The sequence below is a fragment of the Schistocerca gregaria genome, chromosome X, assembly GCF_023897955.1.
Source record: "Schistocerca gregaria isolate iqSchGreg1 chromosome X, iqSchGreg1.2, whole genome shotgun sequence".
In the NCBI taxonomy this organism is placed as follows: domain Eukaryota; kingdom Metazoa; phylum Arthropoda; class Insecta; order Orthoptera; family Acrididae; genus Schistocerca; species Schistocerca gregaria.
Window position 1 is genome coordinate 256,336,455 of NC_064931.1, and position 26,564 is coordinate 256,363,018.

The 26,564-nt window shown below is 39.2% G+C and overlaps 1 protein-coding gene across 4 annotated transcripts in view; it reads right to left on the reverse strand.

Moving 5' to 3' along the window:
* LOC126298317 (serine/threonine-protein kinase Pak) overlaps positions 1–26,564 on the reverse strand; it is a 114,004-nt gene that overhangs the window by 24,834 nt on the left and 62,606 nt on the right. For all 4 annotated transcript variants that reach the window (XM_049989616.1, XM_049989614.1, XM_049989615.1 and 1 more), the window contains exons 5-7: positions 16,755–17,002; positions 15,751–15,940; positions 6,655–6,780 (exon numbers count right to left, since the gene is read on the reverse strand). In XM_049989616.1, the coding sequence (XP_049845573.1) occupies positions 6,655–6,780; positions 15,751–15,940; positions 16,755–17,002 (564 nt within the window). The remainder of the gene's footprint in view (positions 1–6,654; positions 6,781–15,750; positions 15,941–16,754; positions 17,003–26,564) is intronic.

Sequence of the window (26,564 nt, forward strand, 5' to 3'; positions counted from 1 at the left end):
GTCTGTTTATGTGTGTACTGCATAAATTTTGAAGAAGCAACTTTGAAGAACTTACTGGAGCATGTGACATATGAACCTCGGTTAGGCGTGTGAAGTCATTAGTAATCTGTGACAAAGCGAAAGACTTGTTTGTTTCAACAATATGGTGACTGCCCAGGAAAGGGAAGACTGTCTTTATAGACACTTGGCCTGGAAGATGTAGCAGATAACTCTGCAGACATTACATATGTGACATGGGAGGAAAATAAACTACTTAAGAAACCTGTTGCCTTTGACATTTTCATTAATGAACTTGATAAATGGTCAGTAAAAGCAGTAACACATCAGCATCTAAAGAAATTGCAACAACACCATATTGCACAAGTGAACGGGTGTATACAGGATGAAGAACTATGTTTAGTGCTTCACTGTGATTTTGCTGAGAACCAGTCTTCAATTCTGCCACAAGAAGTACAAGGGTATCATTGGAGTAATGACCAGGTTTCAATTTTTACAGGTGTGACACATTTTCAAAACAAGACCACAAGTGCTGCAGTTGTAAGTGATGACACAGGACATGACTCAGCACATGCTTTGTTAGCAATGTGCAAAATTCTTCAGCAGCAAACAGGGGCAGAGAAGATCATCATCATTTCTGGTGGTGCTCCTAGTCATTTTAAAAACTGTTACCAACTGTTTGAATTGAGTAGGTCGCTTGTGCCAACGGACTGGGTATACAGTACTACTGGTCACGAGGAGGGGCCTTATGATGGTGTAGGAGGCCTGCTGAAGCTCGATGCTACAAAACAATTTTTCCAGACCAAATGCAGATGTGATTCAGAAATGCTGAGGATTTTACGAGAGTTGTGAAATCTTACACACCCACAACCCTCATCTTTTGTCCAAAGAGGAAATCTAAGAATTCCGTGAGCAGAAAAAAAAAAGAATGGTCCAAACAAACGACCCCTGTGAAAGGAATTCAGAAGGCACATTTTTAGACTCAAAATTATGGGCGAACTCATATTGCACGCACTTTAAAGAGCAAGAAAGAAGAAATGTCATTCATTTGATCAACACCTCAGAAACAGTAGGATAATTTTCAGATTCACAACCTGAGAAGGGGGATGTTTGTGGCGTGAGTGTAGGACTGTGACTGGTGGATTGCAGAGATTATAGACACCAGTCATGAGTTAAACGAAACTGTAGTGAACTTTATGCTACCACATGGACAAGGTGCTGGATACGGGTTTCCAGCTGAATTACTGTGCCAGTGCCATCTGTGCTCACTTCCTGTTCACAATGTTTTGAAGATTGATAATATTCTTCTCGAGTGTGCAGCCGGATCATAGCATCATCTGGACACAATATTTCAGCGGTGCAACTGGCCACATTTTCAGGTGAGAGTGCTGGTACACGATCTCGCCGGAACTGACTTCTCAGCACAAGCAGCAGACCCTATATAGGCCACAGGGGATCTTGTACACACCGGGCTTCCTCAAACCCAAGTCATCCTTAACTGAGCCAAGAAGCGCTCTAATCTTGGCTGGCGGAAGAAAAATACTTTTGATATGATACCTTTTAAGAATTCTTCCTATTTTCGAGAAAATGCTCCCACCAAAAGGTAAAAAAGCCACCGATTTGCAGGTATCTTCTGGAGGTTCAGGCGAAGGTCCAAACTGGAAAGCACGACGGATCTGTTTATGTGTATAGCCATTCTACTTGAACACAACCTTGAGATGATCTACTTCTTGTGTCAAGCTTTCTCCATCTGAAATGGCATAAGGTCTTCTCGCCAACGTCTGCAGGACCCCTGTACATTGGAACGATGGATGACAGCTAGAAGCATGCAGGTAATGTTCCGTGTGTTTAGTGTTCCATCATCCTTTCTGCACACCAGAATATCCAGAAACAGACGTTTTCCATCACTTTCCACCTTCATGATAAACTTGATGCTAGGATGCAGGGAATTAAAATGATCTAGGAGGCAGTCAACAGCTTCTCTCGCACAAGGCCACACCATAAACATATCGTCAACATACCTCCAGAAACAGGTTGGTTTTAAAGACGCCATCTTCAGTGCAAAGCCCTCAAAATCCTCCATAAAAAGATAGCGACTATTGGGGACAATGGGCTTCTCCTAGCCACCCCGTCAGTCTGTTCAAAATATTTGTCATTGAATAAAAAGTATGTCAACGTCAGCGAATGGCGGCAAAGCTTGGTTGTCTCCTCATCCAGTTTCTCACCAATTACTTGCAAAGATTCTTCTAGAGGAACCTGGGTAAAAAGCTACACAACATCAAAACTTACAAGCAAATCACAGGGACTAAGAAACAGGGACTTAAATCTCTGAATAAACACCATAGAATTGGGAATATGATGTTCACATTTGCCGACATGAGGACCAATAACAGATGCTAAATATTTGGCTAGATTGTAGGTAGGAGACCCCAAATTACTCACAACCAAGCTTTTCCACCTGAAAGTGGAAGCGCTCTTTTTCAGGGAATGTAGAACTATATGGTACTAATTAACAGAAAAAAAAATCAAAATTTTATGATTTGGCATTTTTAAAAATAAGTTTTTCCATTCAGAATGCTACAGTAAAAGAACTTTGACAGGTAAGTCCAAATGGGGGATTTCTTTGTAATCATCAAGAAATTATCTTTCAAATAAAAAATGAACAAAATATATAGAACTGTTCCAGAGATACAGCATTTTAAAATTTTTCCGAAATTTGCATCTTCAAAATTGTAAGCGCAGTGTCAACTTTGGAGGACTGTACCTTGCAGCAGAAATTCTTTTCGGAGAAAAACAAACAAATATGTGTTCCTTACTTAGTCCTTAATTTTAACATATGCTAAATTCAATAACATCTGAGACTATGGAGATAAGATTTTTTCCTAGCCTGCTGAATTGATATGGACTATGCTAATAAAAAAAATTATTAAAATTACCAAGAAACAAAATGGTTTGCCAGCACTTCAGAAGGGACAGTTCTTAGTTCAGTCAATAGAAATAGTGGCAAGTGAAAATAGTAATGCTAGTTTTTGGAGCTGAGTGTTCTTTCTTCAGGGAGGCAAGAGGGATTGGTTGCCTAACACTGTGGAGAGGAGTGGGGGTGGGGTGGCAGCACTATGACCATCCTAAGTTGTGAGGTAGCCGTCAGCTGTGTGCTCGAGTTCGAGTCTCAGTCGGGCACACAGTTTTAATCTGCCAGGAAGTTTCAAACCCTTTTATTTTTACCAAAGATGCATTCTTACTAGTTTTGGATTCCAGCTGTTATATTTTAAAACATTATCCAAAATATTGTTACAATAATAAGATAGTCAGCCCCCCATGAACCATGGACCTTGCCGTTGGTGGGGAGGCTTGCGTGCCTCAGCAATACGGATAGCCGCACCGTAGTTGCAACCACAATGGAGGGGTATCGGTTGAGAGGCCACACAAACATGTGGTTCCTGAAGAGGGGCAGCAGCCTTTTCAGTAGTTGCAGGGGCAACTGTCGAGATGATTGACTGATCTGGTCTTGTAACATCAATCAAAATGTCCTTACTGTGCTGGTACTGCAAATGGCTGAAAGCAAAGAAACTACAACCATAATTTTGCCGAGGGAATGCAGCTTTACTGTATGGTTAAATGATAATGGTATCCTTTTGGGTAAAATATTCCAGAGGTAAAATAGTCGCCCATTCTGATCTCCTGGCAGGAACTACTCAGGATGACACCGTTATCAGGAAAAGGAAAACTGGCGTTCTACAGAATAGTGTGAAATGTCAGATCCCTCAATCGGACAGGTATATCAGAAAATTTAAAATGGAAAGTGGATAGGTTAAAGTTAGATATAGGGTGAATTAGTGAAATTCAGTGGCAGGTGAAACAGGACTTCCAGTCAGGTGAATACAGGGTTATAAATACAAAATCAAACAGGGGTAATGCAGGAGTTGGTTTAATAATGAACAAAAAAAAAAATAAGAACGCGGATAAACTACTATGAACAACATAGTGAATGCATTATTGTAGCCAAAGCCCACAGCTGCCACAGTAGTACAAGTTTATATGCCAACTAGCTCCACAAATGATGAAGATATTTAAAAAATGTATATGTGATGAAAGAAATTATTCAGATAGTTAAGGGCAACAAAAATTTAATAGTCAGGGGGGACTGGAATTCAATAGTAGGCAAAGGGAGAGAAGGAAAATTAGTATGTCAATATGGACTGGGGATAAGGAATGAAAGAGGAAGCCACCTGGCAGAAGCTAACACTTGGTTTAAGAGTCATGAAAAAAGATGTATACGTGGAAGACGCCTGGAGGCACTGGAAGGTTTCGGAGAGATTATATAATAGTAGGGCATAGATTTAGGATCCAGGTTTTAAATTTTAAGACTTTCCTGGGGCAGATGTGGGCTCTGACCACAATTTCTTGGTTATGAACTGTAGATTAAAACTGAAAAACGGCAAAAAGGTGGAAATTTAAGAAGATAGGAACTGGATAAACTGAAAGAACCAGAGTTTGTAGAGAGTTTCCAGGAGAGCATTAGTGAACGACTGACAAGCACAGAGGAAAGAAATACAATAGAAGAAGAATGAGAGATGATATAGTGAAGGCGGCAGAGGATCAAGTACGTAAAAAGACAAGGGCTAGTAGAAATCCTTGGATAACAGAAGAGAGATTGAATTTAATTGATGAAAGGATAAAATATGAAAATGCAGTAAATGAGGCAGGTGAAAAGGAATACAAATGTCTTAAAAATCATACTGACAGTAAGTGCAAAGTGGCTAAGCAGGGATGGCTAGAGGACAAATGTAAGGATGTAGAGGCATATATCACTAGGGGTAAGACAGATACTGCCTACAGGAAAATTAAAGAGACCTCTGGAGAAAAGAGAACCACCTGCATGAATATCAAGATTTCAGAAGGAAAACCAGTCCTAAGCAAAGAAAGAAAAGCAGGAAGTTGGAAGGAGTATATAGAGGGTCTATGTAAGGGTGATGTACTTGAGGGCAACAATATGAAAACTGAAGAGGATTTAGATGAAGATGAAATGGGAGACATGATACTGTGTGAAGAATAAGACAGAGCACTGAAAGACTTAAGTCAAATCAAGGCCCTGGGAGTACACAACATTCCATTAGAACTTCTGATAGCCTCAGGAGAGCCAGCCCTGACAAAACTCTACCATCTGGTGAGCAAGATGTACAAGACAGATGAAATATCCTCAGACTTCAAGAAGAATATAATAATTCTGATCCCAAAGACAACAGGTGTTGACAGATGTGAAAATTACTGAACTATCAGTTTAATAAAATACTAACACGAATTCTTTACAGAAGGATGGGAAAATTGGTAGAAGCCAACCTCAGGGAAGATCAGTTTGAATTCCATAGAAATGTTGGAACACACAAGGCAGTACTGACCCTATGACTTATCTTAAAACACAAATTAAGGAAAGGAAAAGCTATGTTTCTAGCATTTGTAGACTTAGAGAAAGCTTTTGACAATGTCAAATGGAATACTCTCTCTCAAATTCTGTAGGTGGCAGAGGACAAATACAGGGAGCGAAAGGCTACTTACAATTTGTACAGAAACCAGGTGGCAGTTATAAGAGTCAAGTGACATGAAAGGGAAGCAGTGATTGGGAGGGAGTGAGACAGGGTTGTAGCCTATCCTCGATCTTATTCAATCTATATATTGAGCAAGCAGAAAAGGAATTAAAATCCATGGAGAAGAAATAAAGACTTTGAGGCTTGCCAGTTTTGTAATTCTGTCGGAGACAGCAAAGGAGTTGGGAGAGCAGTTGAACAGAGTGGACAGTGTCTTAAAAGGAAGATGAAAGATGATCATCAACAAGAGTAAAACAAGGATAATGGAATGTAATTGAATTAAACCAGGTGATGCTGAGGGAGTTAGATTAGGAAATGAGACACTTAAAGTAGTGCTTGAGTTTTGCTATTTGGGGAGCAAAATAACTGATGATGGTTGAAGGAAAGAGTATATAAAATGTAGACTGGATATGACAAGGAAAGTGTTTCTGAAGAAGAGAAAATTGTTAGCATCGAGTATAGATTTAAGTGTCAGGAAGTCCTTTTTGAAAGTATTTGTCTGGGGTGTAGCCATGTATGGATGTTTGTCTGAGGTGTAGCCATGTATGGATGTTTGTCTGGGGTGTAGCCATGTATGGATGTTTGTCTGGGGTGTAGCCATGTATGGATGTTTGTCTGGGGTGTAGCCATGTATGGATGTGAAACATGGACAATAAATAGTTTAGATAAGAAGAGAACAGAAGCTTTCAAAATGTGGTGCTACAGAAGAATGCTGAAGATTAGATGGGTAGATCACGTGACTACTGAGTAGAAGTGGGTAGAAGAGGAATTTGTGGCACAACTTGACTAGAATAATGGATAGGTTGGTAGGGCACATTCGGAAGCATCAAGGGATCACCAATTACTGGAGGGATGTATGGAGTGTAAAAATCATAGAGGGAGACCAAGAGATGATGAATACACTAAGCAGATTCAGAAGGATGTAGGCTGCAGTAGTTACTCGGAGATGATGAAGCTTGCACAGGATAGAGTAGCATGGAGAGCTGCATACAACCAGTCTCTGGACTGAAAACCTCAACAAGACAGTCAGCTTACTGCACTTAAAAATTTGGGTGTAATGTCAAACACTCACCTTCCCATGAAGAAAGCTTACAGCCTTAAGAACTTCCCTGCAAACGGCTGCTATCTGACCTTCTTTCATAACAGTCTCTGTTACTACATCAGTAAGAGGACCACCATCAAGTAACTCCATGATCACCTAAAATTATTAATATTGTCACATCAATATTTAAATAATGTGCATGCATTATCCCTCCCCAAAACACACACACACACACACACACACAACAATAATAATAATAAGTGAATGCAAAGGAAGTTATATAAAATTCACCTCTGTTTGCAGCATAGTTATTACATACATTTTTTACACTTGTTAGCTCCTAATATACAATCTTTGCTTAGTTCATTTTATAGAAAGTGTGTGTAATGTAAATATGACTAAAAAAAGCGATCAGTAAGCACTGAAAGGTTACCTATGCCATCAAAGCATCCATGTAACTTTGAACCATTTACTTATATTTTTCCCCCTTATACTATCAGACAGTCTCACAACTTGCCCAGAAATTTTGTACATACAATTTGCCTATGTCATATTAATTTACACAAATGCACCTGATACTAGAGGTGTAATCCTTCAAAACACATAGTGAGGAGCAAAATAAATGTGACTGGTTACAGTATTTGTAGTTTCAATTTAAGTGGTATAGAGAATTAAATAAATGGCTGATACATGTGAGGCATCCTTCCTGAAGTCTAGCTTTCTCATTTCACAAGATTTCGCATCGATCATTTACTTCCATAATAAGTTAAAAGAACAATGATACCCAGCTAAAAGGACATTCAAAGTTCACAAGGATGAGATGAGTATGTTCAACACTATTGAAATACTGGAAAATTAGATCAAAGGACATGTAGGTACAGAGTTGTAGTGGTGGAAAATATACGAAAGAAGAAAAACCTACTAAAGAAAAAGAAAGAAAACACACCTTTAAAATTAAAGTATTACTTGGAAGCTTTCCTGTTAACCTTCGTAAAACACACACACACACACACACACACACACACACACACACACACACACACACACACACACCAAAATAAGTTGTTGTAATAAGACAGGGCACATGCCAAGAATATGATGATTACAGACAAGGCCAGTTTAACAACGAAACAGTTTCACTGTTACAGTAGCACACCTTGTACCAAGTGGAGATTAACCATATCATCACACGCTTCAATTAATATTGTTGTTGTTGTGGTCTTCAGTCCTGAGACTGGTTTGATGCAGCTCTCCATGCTACTCTATCCTGTGCAAGCTTCTTCATCTCCCAGTACCTACTGCAACCTACATCCTTCTGAATCTGCTTAGTGTACTCATCTCTCGGTCTCCCTCTACGATTTTTACCCTCCACACTGCCCTCCAATGCTAAATTTGTGATCCCTTGATGCCTCAAAACATGTCCTACCAACCGATCCCTTCTTCTAGTCAAGTTGTGCCATAAACTTCTCTTCTCCCCAATCCTATTCAATACCTCCTCATTAGTTACGTGATCTATCCACCTTATCTTCAGTATTCTTCTGTAGCACCACATTTCGAAAGCTTCTATTCTCTTCTTGTCCAAACTAGTTATCGTCCATGTTTCACTTCCATACATGGCTACACTCCAAACAAATATTTTCAGAAATGACTTCCTGACACTTAAATCTATATTCGATGTTAACAAATTTCTCTTCTTCAGAAACGCTTTCCTTGCCATTGCCAGTCTACATTTTATATCCTCTCTACTTCGACCATCATCAGTTATTTTACTTCCTAAATAGCAAAACTCCTTTACTACTTTAAGTGTCTCATTTCCTAATCTAATTCCCTCAGCATCACCCGATTTAATTGGACTACATTCCATTATCCTCGTTTTGCTTTTGTTGATGTTCATCTTATATCCTCCTTTCAAGACACTGTCCATTCCGTTCAACTGCTCTTCCAAGTCCTTTGCCGTCTCTGACAGAATTACAATGTCATCGGCGAACCTCAAAGTTTTTACTTCGTCTCCATGAATTTTAATACCTACTCCAAATTTTTCTTTTGTTTCCTTTACTGCTTGCTCAATATACAGATTGAATAACATCGGGGAGAGGCTACAACCCTGTCTCACTCCTTTCCCAACCACTGCTTCCCTTTCATGCCCCTCGACTCTTATGACTGCCATCTGGTTTCTGTACAAATTGTAAATAGCCTTTCGCTCCCTGTATTTTACCCCTGCCACCTTTAGAATTTGAAAGAGAGTATTCCAGTCAACATTGTCAAAAGCTTTCTCTAAGTCTACAAATGCTAGAAACGTAGGTTTGCCTTTTCTTAATCTTTCTTCTAAGGTAAGTCGTAAGGTCAGTATTGCCTCACGTGTTCCAACATTTCTACGGAATCCAAACTGATCCTCCCCGAGGTCCGCATCTATCAGTTTTTCCATTCGTCTGTAAAGAATTCGCGTTAGTATTTTGCAGCTGTGACTTATTAAACTGATAGTTCGGTAATTTTCACATCTGTCAGCACCTGCTTTCTTTAGGATTGGAATTATTATATTCTTCTTGAAGTCTGAGGGTATTTGGCCTGTCTCATACATCTTGCTCACCAGCTGGTAGAGTTTCGTCATGACTGGCTCTCCCAAGGCCGTCAGTAGTTCTAATGGAATGTTGTCCACTCCGGGGGCCTTGTTCCGACTCAGGTCTTTCAGTGCTCTGTCAAACTCTTCACGCAATATCGTATCACCCATTTCGTCTTCATCTACATCCTCTTCAATTTCCATAATATTGTCCTCAAGTACATCACCCTTGTATAAACCTTCTATATACTCCTTCCACCTTTCTGCCTTCCCTTCTTTGCTTAGAACTGGGTTGCCATCTGAGCTCTTGATATTCATACACGTGGTTCTCTTCTCTCCAAAGGTCTCTTTAATTTTCCTGTAGGCAGTATCTATCTTACCCCTAGTGAGATAAGCTGCTACATCCTTACATTTGTCCTCTAGCCATCCCTGCTTAGCCTTTTTGCACTTCCTGTCGATCTCTTTTTTGAGACGTTTGTATTCCTTTTTGCCTGCTTCATTTACTGCATTTTTATATTTTCTCCTTTCATCAATTAAATTCAATATTTCTTCTGTTACCCAAGGATTTCTAGCAGCCATCGTCTTTTTACCTACTTTATCCTCTGCTGCCTTCACTACTTCATCCCTCAGAGCTACCCATTCTTCTTCTACTGTATTTCTTTTGCCTATTCCTATCAATTGTTCCCTTATGCTCTCCCTGAAACTCTGTACAACCTCTGGTTCTTTCAGTTTATCCAGGTCCCATCTCCTTAATTTCCCACATTTTTGCAGTTTCTTCAGTTTTAATCTACAGGTCATAACCAATAGATTGTGGTCAGAGTCCACATCTGCCCCTGGAAATGTCTTACAACTTAAAACCTGGTTCCTAAATCTCTGTCTTACCATTATATAATCTATCTGATACCTTTTAGTATCTCCAGGGTTCTTCCACGTATACAACCTTCTTTCATGATTCTTAAACCAAGTGTTACCTATGACTAAGTTGTGCTCTGTACAAAATTCTACTAGGCGGCTTCCTCTTTCATTTCTTAGCCCCAATCCATATTCACCTACTATGTTTCCTTCTCTCCCTTTTCCTACACTCGAATTCCAGTCACCCATTACTATTAAATTTTCGTCTCCCTTCACTATCTGAATAATTTCTTTTATTTCATCGTACATTTCTTCAATTTCTTCGTCATCTGCAGAGCTAGTTGCCATATAAACTTGTACTACTGTAGTAGGTGTGGGCTTCGTATCTATCTTGGCCACAATAATGCGTTCACTATGCTGTTTGTAGTAGCTTACCCGCATTCCTATTTTCCTATTCATTATTAAACCTACTCCTGCATTACCCCTATTTGATTTTGTGTTTATAACCCTGTAATCACCTGACCAGAAGTCTTGTTCCTCCTGCCACCGAACTTCACTAATTCCCACTATATCTAACTTTAACCTATCCATTTCCCTTTTTAAATTTTCTAACCTACCTGCCCGATTAAGGGATCTGACATTCCACGCTCCGATCCGTAGAACGCCAGTTTTCTTTCTCCTGATAACGACATCCTCCTGAGTAGTCCCCGCCCGGAGATCCGAATGGGGGACTATTTTACCTCCGGAATATTTTACCCAAGAGAATGCCATCATCATTTAATCATACAGTAAAGCTGCATGTCCTCGGGAAAAATTACGGCTGTAGTTTCCCCTTGCTTTCAGCCGTTCGCAGTACCAGCACAGCAACGCCGTTTTGGTTAATGTTGCAAGGCCAGATCAGTCAATCATCCAGACTGTTGCCCCTGCAACTACTGAAAAGGCTGCTGCCCCTCTTCAGGAACCACACGTTTGTCTGGCCTCTCAACAGATACCCCTCCGTTGTGGTTGCACCTACGGTACGGCCATCTGTATCGCTGAGGCACGCAAGCCTCCCCACCAACGGCAAGGTCCATGGTTCATGGGGGGGGCAATTAATATTATAATATTAAAATTCATTGTAAAATGAAGAAATTTTCCAGCAGGTGAGAAATCACAGGTTTTGGAGAAAACACTACTTTTAAAAAATTTATCAAATAAGTTTCAGATGTTACTTTTTATGTACTTTGATTTAGAACAGATTAAATCATGCATTAGTAGGTGAGAAACACACCAGAAAGCAATGAAAAAGCTGTAGGAACAATACAGAAATTTACCTTATAGATTCCCCACTCTGGTGAGAATAAGCTGCATCCACAAAAAAGCAAGAGAAAGTGAAATTTTATAACAAAATTCTGAATTTCAGTATCAGCAAGTACTAAAACTAAAATACCACTTTACATAGATTATTTTCTGTGTAAAATCTACCATCAAATCAGGAAATTAAAATTCCATAATAAAACTTAATTTGACTATTAAAAGATTTTCAACTCACACACATATAGTAACTTCACAATATTTCTTTTTTGTGCTTAATTTTACACTTGAAATATACACAGCAATAACAGAGGTGAATTAGCAATAATATTTTCTGTGACTGTGTAAGCTTCGCTCACACATCAGTGTTGAGTCCAAGTCAAAATATTTAACTAACAGGTAACAAGCTAAACTATGCCAACAATCTGTTGTACTGATGTAGATACTGAAAACAAAACATTAATACAGAAGGTAACATATTACATTTAACTATTTTTCTTTTTTTAACTATTAAATCTTTTTTACAGACATGGGCATCAAAATAACAATCATATATCAATGATGATAGTTGGTAAAGTATGGCTGAGTAACAAGTGGCATGGAGGAACTTTTTCTCCTTCATTTCAATGCTGACAAAAACTCCTACCACTCATATTATACTTACATCCTCAAATCTTTATGTATTATGTTTCTATCTAACATCCCTATCACTCTTAGTCCAAATTATGCCTCACACTTTCATGTTATTTTGTGTGCTGAAAAATGCTTTCAGTTTGTAATCTTGATTTTTTATTTTGTTCTGCCAGTTAGTATTTGTATGCCAGATTACACAGTCAATAAATGTCTTCTTCCATTTCAGTCTACCCCTCCCCCCCTTTTCCCTCAACCTCATCCACCAAATAGTTTTACTTTCACAATGATAATGGGCAAATAATGTGTCTGTAACAAGATAAAATACAACCTTACTGTAAGAAATTTTGTTAATCACATTAAAATGCACAGATTTATCCCAAGAAATATAACACAGGAGATACTAGAAAAAAATTGTAGACAGGCCCTTTTATTTCAGTTTCAAACAAATTTCCACTAAATGTATACATATCTTCATCCTTCAAACTCATTCGTGAACCAATATTTTTCAATTATCTAGTGACAGATGGGGACATTCACCATATTTTGTCTGCAGGAGCTCTGCACTCATAGTCACCATCCTTTTAACAATCTTCACTTATGGAAACAGTGCTAACAGACATGCAACACTGCATAAAATAACAGCAGAAATCAATGTGGGGTGTACAGCAAACATACCTGTTAGGACAGTGGAGTGAAATTTGGCATTAATGGGCTATGGCAGCAGATGACTGATGCGAGTGCCTTTGCTAACAGCACAACAATACCTGCAGTACCTCTCTTGGGCTCGTGACCATATCCGATTGTCCCTATGCAAATCTCACAAAGTTATGGACTTAAGTTGCTAACAAGGCACTGTGCAAGCTGGAGGTGACTCCATAATGGTGTGGGTTGTGCTTACATGGAATGGATTGGTTCCTCTGGTCCAATAGAACTGCTCATTGCCTGGAAATTGTTATGTTCAGCTATTTGAACACCATTTGTAGCCATTCATGAACTTCATATTCTCAAAGAATGATGGAATTTTAATGATAATGTGCCATGTAACCAGGCCACAACTGTTCTCACGATTGGTTTTTAGAACATTCTGGACAATTTGAGTGAATGGTTTGAACACCCAGATCACCCAACATTATCTTCATTTTTTTCCAACTTAACGGATTTGCACACATATTCTGACAACTGGTTAGTGTGCTCAGTATGGTGTGTGACCACCTCTGACACCAATACAGGCATGACAACAATGGGATGTGCTGTGAACAATGTCATCAATCTCATGTTGAGACAATAACACCCATTCTTCTTGCAGAGCTGCTCTTAAAGTCTTGGGGAGTGGTTGATTGATGCCTGATAAGATGCAACCTGCCCCTCTAATGCATCCCACACAAGCTCTGGATTGGATTGTTTGGGGCTGGAGACCAGACAGCGAGGTCATCAGTCTCATCGGATTAGGGAAGGAAGTCGGCCGTGCCCTTTCAAAGGAACCATCCCGGCATTTGCCTGGAGCGATTTAGGGAAATCACCAAAAACCTAAATCAGGATGGCTGGATGAGAGACTAAACCGTCGACCTCCCGAATGCGAGTCCAGTGTGCACACATGCTCCACAAGATTAAAATCAGAAGAGCGAGCAGGCCACACCATGCGTGGAACATTTTCCAGAAAACATCAGCCACACTTGCTCTATGAGGTCGAGCATTATCGTCCACCAGTACAAAGACTGGGCCCACAGCATCTCTCAACAACCGCGCATGAGATCCCACGATCTCCTGACAGAACGTGACAGCAGTTAAATCTTGCTGATTAGCTCATACAATTTCATGAAGAGGTGTTCGAGTGGCCAACATAATCCCTGCCCACATCATTAGGGACCACCTCGATATCTGTCTCTTTCCACAATGTTTGGGTCCTAAAATCTTGTTCCACATGCCCTCCAGATGTGAATCAGATCAAATCTGGACTCACCTTTGAGAAGAAGATTTGCCCACCGTTCGACCATCCAGGTCGCATGTTGACAGTCCCGATCTAGACGTTCCCTCCTGTGAAGATGCCAGAGGTAAACAGACAACAGGTCACCAACAAAGGCCACTATGTGGAGCCCTTCTGTACACCATTTGCCTCAATACAACACATCCAGAGGATGCTCCGAGGTCAGATACCAGTTGCAGTGCAGTACTAAGGCGATACCATCATGCCCTTACAGCAATATAATAGTCCACTTGTTTTGATGTCACACGGGATCGGCCCTGTCCTTGTCTCTGGAATACAGTTTCAGTCTCTATAAACTGTCGCCTCATCTGAGAAACAACAGAACGATTCACATTAAGCTATCAAGCCACATCTGTTTGTGACCCCCTCCTTCCATTCTTCCTATGGCCTTCCACTGCAAAGTGTCTGTGGGCATTTTCTCTATGCCATACTGCACCCTCTGTCACTGTTTACACATCAACTGTGGATGACAGTTTCTATGCTTATATCAGGAATTAGACACAGGGCAGGGAAATAGTAGTTTACTGCTTTCATTTTGGACACCAGTGTAGAAGCTGACTGTCCTCATAACACCGGTCTCTGAAGTGTTAACACACAGTGCAAATGTTAGTGCACAGTAATTTCAGGGAAGATAAGGACGATCAAATTTAATATCCCAACAATGATAGTGGTCATTAGAGACTGAACACAATATCGGATTAAGAAAGGATAGGAAAGAAAATCTGAAATGTCCTTTTCAAAGGACATCCCAATACTTGCCTAAACAAAATTAGGAAAACCAGTGAGAACTTAAATATAGATGGTTGGACCACAATTTCAACTGCCATCCTCTAATACAAGTATAGTGTATCACCCCATCTTGCCCAGCTTTGTTGAAATATAAAGTATGATATGAAGGGAATACAGGGGGGGGGGGGGGGGGGGGGGGGAACAAACACACACCCAAATAAATCTTTACAGTCACATTACCGTGAGTTTTTCCCCCCAAGGTGAAAAGAGGGAAGGAAGAAAGAAAACATGAAGGATTTGGTGGTGGCCCAGCAATTGGATATTCAAACAGCCTGGAGTTATCGCAAGTGGCATAGCAGTACCTTCATGACCCAGACTTCATCAGCGGGCATCTCTGGTGCGTGCAAGAATTAAGAGCAAAACTATTTTTTCATATTATTAGTTATCAGAAGATATGTGTAAATCAAAGAACACTTTATAACAGGGACCAACTGAATGACGTGGTGCAGTTGATAAAGCACTGACCTCGTATTTGGGTATTCAGGATGATGGAGTTAGTTTTGTTCGGCCTACCTGATTTGAGTTTTCGGTGGTTTTCCTACACAGTATCAGACAAATGCAGGGATGGTTCCTTTCATTGAGACAATGGCCAACCATCTGTCCTATCCTTATAGAGCATAGTTAAGTATACTGTGTGTATCTATATTCTGAGCTACAGTGTATTACCATGACAACTCCTGTATCATCGTGAGATGATCCTTGGATGAAATAAATAAATAAATTATTACAAGTTTCACAGTATGATCCACCCACAGAACAATAAAAAAACTAAGTTTGGCTACTAATTATGCAGTAGGAGAAACAGAACTTACACTGGACAACAGTTAGAATTTATTGACCCTATAATAACTGCACCAAAATTAATCCCAGAAACCCGCACATCAGCCATAATTTTCCCCATCATTCAGAATTAGTGATGTGTTACATCTTTTTTCTATCAGTATTAAAACAATAAGTGCTATTCTATTTTTATCATCATAACAGGATTTCCAATATATGTTATAAATGCAATACTCACCCACAAATGATCATTCCTAACAAGATATGCATCTAGAAAATTAACGAGATTTTCATGATTAAACTCTTTCATAACTTTGATTTCATTCAGAATAAGTTCTTTTCTGGGTTGTTTAGATAAATCAATGTCTTTGACTGCAATTTTCTTCTTTGTTTCTGTATCGTAGGCAATGAAAACAGTACCAGAAGCACTGTGAACAGAAAAATTGTGTTACATACTGCTACTGTTCCAGAGAAACATGAACAAACTACATAACCACTATAAAATGGCATAACTGCACATTAGATTTAACCAATGGACTCTTAAGGCTGTAATGTAACATAGGAAGTGAACAAATTTCTCACTCACGATAAGAAAGAAAAGTAGTTTGCCCCATTGAAAAATAAGATGGAAAGGTAGGACTACAGCCAGAACTGTCACTAGATTCCCTCACAAAAATACTGAAAAACAAAAGATGACAAGAGAGGGAGGGATAAAAGCACATAACAACACAGTATCTTATCTGGTGCTAATACGGTGTTGGTGTGGGTAGGGGTAATAGAAGCACATCGCTTGACACCATCTCATAAATTCTTAGATATCTATCGTTGTACATCTTTTTGGCATTTTGCTGTGACATTTGAGCACAGCTTTTCTGTGAATTTCTTCCCATATTTCACACCCACATGTTACAAAATGACAATTTCCATACATTTCAATTCGTACTGTCAAGACACAATTACAGTTCTGAAACTAGTAAAAAAAAAAACATGACAATATGAAATTGAAAATTTAGAACATTTTTTCCATAAACTGCTGTATACACTGTTGTTCAAAGGAAAGAAATTTTCTAATATAAAATTTCTGCCATACTTATTGTGAACATTAACCCAGAAGAATCTGAACATCAATATTTGTTAGATGTATGTCAACATTTACTTCAAAACATACTGAAACCGATAAAATGCAAGTAGATAAATACAAAGTAAAAAGTATGGCATATACATAAACATTTAGTTTCTTACCCTGCTCCTAGTTCCTTGCTTCGATCAAATCTTCTACATGGATCACCAGGGTGACATAGTCTTCTCAATTCTTCATATATTTGGTCATCTGTCAACTTCTCTGTGCTTCGTTCTTTTTTCCTCAGCAATGGACTGCCACATGTTTCCTCTTCCTGATGCTTTTTCAGGCCTGTAGTATCTCCAACAACTGCCAAATTTAGAGCTTCATCTAATGCTTGTTGTACATGGTTAACCAGTGCTTCCTGGTTCTGTAAATTAAAGAAATTAACTATAATCTTCCTTTCTAATTCTGGGTTTGGTCAAAGAAAAGTTATGTGATGCATAAAGCGAAGTTTATAATATTCCACCCTAGTGTAACCTATCTTATTTTTTGCAAATCCATCCTCATCCCCCCCCCCCTGCCCCCCCCTCTCTCTCTCTCTCTCTCTCTCTCTCTCTCTCTCTCTCTCTCTCTCTCTCTCTCTCTCTCTCTCTCTCTCTCTCCCCCCCCCCCACCCCACCCCACCCCCCTTCAAGCGCACAACTGTAGAGCACCACAGCAACATTCTCATCTCCAGGCCAACAAATCTGCTATTGCCAAACACTGTATTTCTGTTGGTCATTCAATGAACTATCATGAAAGAAAACTTGTGGCCCATACACGAATGAATCTCTATCATAAAGGAATCAGAGGAAATACAACTGCTTGAGCAGCTGATCATTTGGAATGGTGATTTCCGGTCAAGACACCACCTGAAATCCTCTCAAGCTTTCACTGTGAAAGGTATGTGGAGCAACAGACAGATTTACAGCAGAAGCACATATGTTCAAGTAAAATCTGTGCAACAGCTTCAAGATTACACCATATATGCAACGGAGGGGCCTTTACTAAAGGAGCCTTGGTATTTTCACCAGTATATACCTGAAGATGGCCAGAAAAGACTGTGCACAGATATCTAGGCAGCAAGTTACCAATGACCAATAGTTCTCCAGAAATTTCACGTAATAATCTACGCTCTATGCTGGTCCCAAGCCCAGGGCCTCATCTCCCAAGTGTTGAGGATGGAGGAGGGGGGAGGAGTGAAACCTCGTTAATAAAACCTGGGTCCATCTTGCTCCAGATGGTAGCACCCTGTAACAGCCCCTGTCTAGGGTTACTGAGTGAAACTTGGTCAACGGTCTTGATGGTGGAAGAGGAATCTGATTCCCAATGGTGGAGAGGGTGGAAGAGCCTAGTGGAGTTAACCATGAATTAAAAATTAAATCAAAATCCAAAAGTGACTGTTCTCAAATTGGGCAGCCTTTGGTCACCGTCTGTCTCCATGTAAGAGGTGGCTATGAATAATCCTCTGGGGTTAACAACCTCGGTCATAAAAAAAGGTGGCTCTAGAAGTCACCCTCAGAATTCAAAGAAATTATCGATCGTGGAAAAGTGTGATGTGAAACTAATTGCCCCAGGTGGTCAACCCACCGCACACGTGTTTGCAAGCAGACATTCAGATTCTTGGGAGTCTAAAATGTCCTGCAAAGATGAATCTGAGCATCTTGGAACCTCAAAACAAAATAAAATACAGGAAATCAAACTACTTAGAGTCTTTAAGTTTCACCACTTTCAAAAGTGAATTTGCATTAAAAGTTGCTAAGAGACACATTAAATGAAAATAGAATAATTACTACAACTGTGTAAGAGACCAGGTTCTTGGATGAGGACAGCTTTGAATAGGGAGGATTCAGGATACTTAAGGGGAAGACGGGGGACAAGAATTATGAAAAATGTTCCTCACCTTGGGACAGGTTTCATAATTGAAAAGAAAGTATTAGGCTCTATTATAAGCTTTGAGCCTACCTCCGAAAGGCTATCCATGCTCATGTTTAAGTTGACCAACAAAGTATACTCCGTTGTAAATGTTCACCCTCCTATAAACATTGACAACAAAAAGAATAAGGAGAAGGTGGAACTATTCTGGGACAAACTAGATGACACGATCCAAAAGATCGCCGAAAAACCTAACGTCATCATCCTTGGGGATTTCAATGCCCAAGTGGGGAGGAAGAAAAGGTTCAAGCATATAGTGGAGAGATATGCGGCACATAACAGGATGAACCAAAATGGTATCAGGCTCACTGAATTATGCCAGAGGCACAGTTTGGTCCCGAAGACAACTAGCTTTAAGAAACTGCCAAGAAAGCAGAAGACATGAATTTCACCTAACTCTCTCCTGGGAGAATTTCAGTTACATCATGTTGTGACAGAGCGAAAATTTCATAAGGAAATTCAAAATGTTAGGGTTCTCACAGGGGCCAAACTTGACTCTGACCACTACCTATCTAATGTGAAACTGAAGATCATCCCCCAGAGTAACTTGAATAGGAAAAACCTTGCACAAAAGACATATGATCCAGAGAAAATAAAAGAGAAGAAACACGAATGGGGCAAGTTAACCAGTGACCTAGAAGATCAGGACTGAAAGCAGATGGAGAAGGCAGAGAAGCTTGGTCCCATTACCAGGATGAAGAAGCACATGTGGTGGAAAGATGAGTGTGATAGACTACTTCATCTGAGGAAGAAGGCTTGGCACATCTGGCAAACCCAAAAAGGACAAGAGTGCCCGGCAGCACTTTGTGGAAACTAGAAAGATGGTGTCCAAGGAGATCAAGAAAGTTAAGAAGACGCAAGAAGACCAACTGCTCAGGAAAATAAATGACGACTTTGCACAGAACAACATGAGAAGCTATTATCGGATCTTCAGATAGAAGCTAAACAGATATGACCCCCCAACTCTCCAACTTCAGGACAAAAAAGGGAACATGGTGTATAGTAATAGGGGCAACTGTAAGATACTAGCACAATACTTCAAGGCATTTCTAAACTGTGAGGAACCACACTCAATATGGCGTTCGATGGTGGACCGAAGACATCCCCAACTCAGACTCTAAGCCCCCACCTGTAAGTGAGATACAAGCAATACTAAATTATATGGAAAATTTCAAGGCATCAGGGGAAAATCAGATAACAGCTGAATTATGGTAGTAGGCTAGCAAAAATGAAATTGTCTTACTCCAGAAACTTTTTGAGGAGATATGGAAGAAAGGCATCATTCCAGAGGAATAGAAAATGGCCCTGATACACCCTCTTCACAAAAAAGGTCCTAAATCTTATCCCAACAACCATAGAGGGATTTCCCTGTTGGATGTGACCTACAAGAAATTGTCCAGAGCTTTACTAGAAAGAGCAGAATCTCAGTTGGACTGCCAAATTTGGGAGTATCAAGCAGGGTTTAGAAAAGGAAACTCCTGCCCTGAACAGATCTTAAACGCCAGAAACATTTTAGCATATCAGAAGCAGAGGACGAAACTGTATATAGTGAATTTTGTAGACTTCCAAAAAGCTTGCGATTCCATAGACATAAGGCCATTGTTCATTATTTTGGAGGAGTTTAGTTTGGACGGTAAAACTCTAATCATCATCAAGGAGACTCTCAAGAATACATCCTCAAAAGTCAGATTTATGGGTGAACTATCTGAACCTTTTGCGATCAGAACATGGGTCTGACAAGATGATGGTCTCTCTCTCTCCTGCTGCCTAACTGTGCACTCAAAAAAGTTGAGAGGTAATTGAATGCATGAACGAGAGGGGGAATAAGACTTGGAACCAAAAGCAAAGGAATCATGATTACGTGTTTCGAATTTGCTGACGACATGGCGCTACTCGCGGAAACATGGGAGGAAGCTCAAGAAGAACTTGCCAAGTTACAAGAGCAGGCAGGGAAGATAGGATTTAAGATTTCTTACGAAAATACGAAGATTAAGATGAATATACTACATACTCCTAACAGAATTAACGTAGGAGCTCTAAAAATAGAGGTGGTTAGGAGTTTCAAGTACCTAGGGAAATGGATGAAATGGAACAACCTTGAAGGGACAGCAATGGAAGCAAGAAGGGTCAAAATGGAACTAGCTCTCCAGAAAACCAAAAAATACATACAATATGAAAGCCGTTTTGGAACACCAAAATAAGGCATTATAACACAGTAATTAAGCCGGAAGCACACTATGCAGCAGGACACTAGTCATGGGGAGGAAAGGGCAAATGGAGAAATTGGAAATCAAGGAGATGAAAATTTTGAGATAGATCACGGGTCCCAAATTCCTATAAAAATGAAGCCCTCTACGCAAAGTCTGAGAGACTTTTGGAAACCAAGAGGAAAAGGAGGATTGATTTCTATGGACACATACTCTGAATGAACCCCGACAGACTAATTAAACAAATATTTGACTTCTTTTACAAAAAAAAAAAAAGACTTAAACCAATTGGTTTAAGGAAGTGGAAAAGGATTTGAGGGAACTCCAGATTACCAAATTCATGTTAACACATTGACTGCCACATGAGTTAAATAAACTCACAGGAAGTGTTCTCTGTGGGCCACGTGACGTGAACACAACTCACAGATATTTTTCCATTTAAAGCTCCGTGGCACTGTTGTAACTCACAGGAGCGTGCTGTGACTGTGTTATAGTAGGTTATCGCCCCAGTAAAAAAATCATGTTTGTGGCCTACGGTTTTCAAGAGCTCAAGAGTAGTTATCGACATTTGAATTCGTGAGTTGTATATAACTCACATGGCTCAGCCGTATTGGACTTTTCTTCCTTTTATTATTTATTTATTATGTAGTTTGACATATTACTTACACAGTAGATTGCAAATCACATACAGTTTTATTGACATTCTGCAACTCTGATTGCAACAACAATGAAACTCAAAAATTTGGGTCATTCCACTTTGTTTTTCTAACACCTGTATGCACTGTGCTTTATGAAAAACATTGTACGCAAAAATATGAGTCACGATTCTTCCATTTCCATGCAGTTTGTTTGTATTTCTTGACAGTTTTCTCTCATCCAAATTCATTCATTATTAATTTTTTCGGAGCACACTTTACACCTACGTCCAGCTGCTCCCATGTTCACAAGTGCACAATCTGCAGGTAACGTGGTGGCTTTGGTGAAAGATGTCTCAGGCTCACCGGCATCTTCTTTGGATTCTGTGATTGAGATCTTTTTGTTGAAGTTTTGGTAAATCACATGAGCATTTACCAGTGCTCACCCTGTCAACAATTCAACTGCAAGCTTCCTGTACCATTTCACACCCCGCCTTAGACAATGTGAGTACAACTTCATTTGGTCAGAAAGATCTACAAAAGACTTTGACGGATTATAGTCAATTATCATTGCTGGTTTTTTTGTTTGTGCCCTTCCTGGTTTGAACTTCTGCTTCTTCTTCTCGATGAACAGTACTCAGCATCAGAACATCCCTCTTATCTTTCCATTTCAGTACTATTACACCTGTGGTACTTTGCTTGTACAACATCTTGAGGATTCAGTTTTCTATTTGATCTTAGAGTACTCATTAAATGTGTTGATTGTTCAAGAAGCTGGTGAACACTTATGCAAAAATTGTCTGTATATAACATTCTGCCCTAATTTAGTAATCCACTCATAAGGCTCATAACAACAGAAGTGGCAAGAGGAACACTAGGATTCGCATTCTTCCCACAATAAACTTTCATATTCCAGGTGTAGCCACCCTTTTGACAGAGTTTGAACAATTTAATTCCAAATTTATGGCGGTTATTCTTTATATACTGAATGAAATTTGGTCTTCCTTGAAATGGCACAAGTGTTTCGTCACTGCAAACTTCTTTCTCCAGCACAACTGCACTTTGGAATCTCTGCAGTAATTTATCAATAAGGGGTTGAATTTTGAATAAGCAGTTTCCTGGTGGGCACTGGTTATCAAAAAAATGCCACATACATAAAAGCAGTTCAAAATGATTGCATAACATAACATTTTTTACATTGTTGTGATAGAGCATATTTCTTGATCATTAATTTGGAATCCTCGGTTTTACATTTAGTGACATCCATAGCATAAATCATAAAAATTGTTCAATTTCAGTTTTTCTGACATCAGTCCACTTTTTCAGTTGTGAATGGCTTTGTAAGACTTGTTTTGCGTACAAATTAGTTTGTTGCGTCACATATTCTACAATTTCATCAGTTACAAAATATTTGAAGAAATCATACGGTGTCTTGTCTTTGAGAGTTAGTGCAACAGAAGCATTTACACCAGAACTGGAATGAATAAATGTAAAGTTTTTCATATTTTTACCCATAACAGACCCCCAGACAATCTCATTAGAATTTGTTCTAAGCGTGTCATCTTCATCTTCAGAACTTCCTGATATTTCACTTACTTCAACTGAACCTGAATCAACTGCAGTAGTTACGGCACTAACACGGTTTGTGGTGCTTTGTTGCCTGGTTTTTACAGCTGTGAAGTCTGATTCCTTGACTGAATGCAGACATAAAACTCTTCTTCCTACCTTCACTGATGTGATTCCATCATCAGAACTTCTGGTTTCGCTTTCGTTCTCCTTTGGTAAAAATTCGTCTGAGCTATCACGAAATAAAGACACAGAATCTTCATCACTTATGTCCATAACTTCATCTAAAAGCTGCTGTACATGCCCTCGTTCACCTTCATAACTTCTAAGAGACTTTTCTTCTGCCATGATATCACTTTGTTACAGAACAAACAACACTGAATAAAGACTGTAGCAACAATGCAGGAAAGCAATAATGGAACTGTACACAAATAATGCTATGGAATGAAAAACTGACAGGAGTACAAACCGAAAATTATTAGCGACATAGCAAATGACACACCTGGTACCTTTACTCTGGGGCCATGTGAAGCATATGTAACTTGGAGCAAACTAAAGCAGGCTATTGAAAAAAAAGTAAATGGCCCCAAGGAGTCGGTAACCCAACTATACCATGGCAGTCAATGTGTTAAAGAATAGTACAGCCAAGACTGTGACCAAAGACAAAACTCAGAGGTTCCAAGTTAAGATCAACACCAGGAAATTGATTCAGATATAATAGGAGGAGAGAAAGAAGAGATCAGATAGAATGAACTAATGGGAGAAAAAGAGAGCACAAGCATCTCAGAAGTGATTGATCTGACATACCTCAAAGAAGGGCAATTCGAAGTGAAAAAAAGATCTATGCCTGTATGACAGAAGAGTTTTAAAAGCCATATTTTAGAAATGATCATCATTTCAACAAGATTGCAGATTGATAACTCCTCAGTGATATTGTTCAAAAATTCTTGTCTTAACTTTGTCTGAACATTTTTCTCCAAAAAATATGGGTACACAGCTCTGAAGATCATTATTATTGAATAAGATGGCCAGGCTTTGTTCAATCAACAGTTGAAAGGAGAATTAATGTTAAAGCTCAGAATCTATCAATTCAGTAAGTTATGTATTCACTCATCCATGGCAAAAATCCTACAGATAAATGTATTTGAAAATAAAATTAAAATAAAATACTCATTCAATGCTGATACCTTTGCACATATTTTGGTCATTCAACTTATGGAAGTGAGAAGGAGAAAGCTCTCTACAAAACTCATTAATTGTTACGGTGTTCAGTCTGAAGACTGGTTTGATGCAGATGTTCATGCTAGTTTATCATGTACAAGCCTCTTCATCTTTGCATATCTATTGCAACCAGCAACCATTTGAGTCTAATTACTGTTTTCAAGCACTGGTCTCCCTCTACAATTTTTACCCTCCGTACTTCCATCCATTAACAAATTGATAATCCCTTGACACATCAAGACATGTCCTATTAACTGATCCATTCTTTTAGTTAAGTTGTGCAATAACTTTCTTTTATCTCAATTTGGTTCTGTGTCTTTTCATTAGATATCTGATGTGCCCATCTTCTTAAGTGTTTATCATTATCCTTTCACTTACTCTTGACAAATACCTTCACAAAACACAAGAACACAAAAAAAAAGCAATTTAAGGCAAATGTATGTTGATTAATTTTATGACATCTTGGATTACTCTTACAGTTGATAGATTAATGGAACTATTTTCTTAAGCATTTTTGGGGCAAAAATAATGTGTAGAAAAACAGGTCTGACATATCAATTTCTAAGCAAAAACTTGTTCTGGAATCAATGTTAATGAACTCCAAATGACTTCAGTGCAGAAGGGTCAAGGAATAATTGGAGTAAGTTGATGTGTCTCAAAATCTCAATGTTGGTTTTGATAACAGCAGCCTACAGAGAACTACCCTAATGTTGTATGAACTGTCATCTCTCTTGTCATAGCCCCACCTTCAAGAGTATCTTTCTGTGCTCCAGGGCCATCCATCATGTAAGGTGGGGGAAAATGCTACTTATTGCTTGAAAGTGTTTATACTCTGTGGTGACTTTGAATTACGACCACAAGAACAGGATGTAATTGGTGCTATTGTGTTTTTCATATTTCTCTCTCTTGAACCATGATTGTGTTCCCCATCTGCAGTCAGAGCACAGTGTGTGGATTTCAGTATTCTTTCAAAACTTTACAGATATCTGCTTGTCAATTATAATACCTAAAATGGCCAACACACTGAATCATGAAGCAGAACCATCACATGAAAATATTGTACAGATTCAAGTAGGTAACAATCAAATCCCAAAAATTATCAACAATGGGATTGAAAAGGTTGTGGTACAATAAGAGATTGTCTAACCAGGTACGACTTGAGTGACATGTTTCTTAAGACTGATCCTTTTGTCATGCAAAAATAAACTTTCTGTCAAATGGTAGTTATTAAACTGAAAATTGCAAATGATTTGATAGAGGCATCAAGCTGACAGGGAGCTACAAAATTAATTTGTGAGCACAGTGAAGACAACAAAGAATAGTGACAAAAGTACCAGTATACACTGTATTCTATACTGGGCTAAGGTTGGTAGCAAACAAAAAAAGTAAATATTGGTCAAATGTCTTACACAGTCTTGTGACTTTTGTTGATTCAGCTACTCCCATCAGCCACCATGCCAGGTGTCTTGTTGGGGTGTGCCATTAGTATTTTTCTTCACATTGTATCCACATCTACATCTACAACAATACTCTGCAAATCACATTTAAGTGCCTGGCAGAGTGTTCATCAAACCACCTTCATAATTCTCTGTTATTCCAATCTCATATAGTGCGCGGGAGAACGAACACCTATACCTTCCCGTATGAGCTCTGATTTACCTTATTTTATCGTGGTGATCGTTTCTCCCTATGTAGGTCAGCGTCAACAAAATATTTTCGCATTCGGAGGAGAAATTTGGCGATTGGAATTTAGTGAGACGATTCCGTCACAACGAATACTGTATCATTTCTGTGACGCGCTCTCTCATATTTCGCAATAATACAAAACATGCTGCCCTTCTTTGAACTTTGTTGATATACTCCGTCAGTCCCATCTGGTAAGGATCCCACACCGCGCAACAGTATTTTAAAACAGGACAGACAAGCGTAGTGTAGGCAGTCTCCTTAGTAGATCTGTTACATTTTCTAAGTGTCCTGCCAATAAAACGCAGTCTTCGGTTAGCCTTCACCACAACATTTTCTATGTGTTCCTTCCAATTTAATTTGTTGGTAATTGTAATTCATAGGCATTTAGTTGAATTTATGACCTTTAGATTCGACTGACTGATCGTCTAACCGAAATTTAATTAATTCCTTTTACCACTCATGTGGATGACCTCACACTTTTCGTTATTTAGAGTCAACTGCCAATTTTCGCACCATTCAGATATCTTATCTAAATTGTTTTGCAATTTGTTTTAATCTTCTGATGACTTTATTAGTCAAGAAACGACAGCGTCATCTGCAAGCAACCTAAGACGGCTGCTCAGATTGTCTCTCAAAACATTTATATAGATAAGGAACAGCAAAGGGCCTATAACACTACCTTGGGGAATGCAAGAAATCA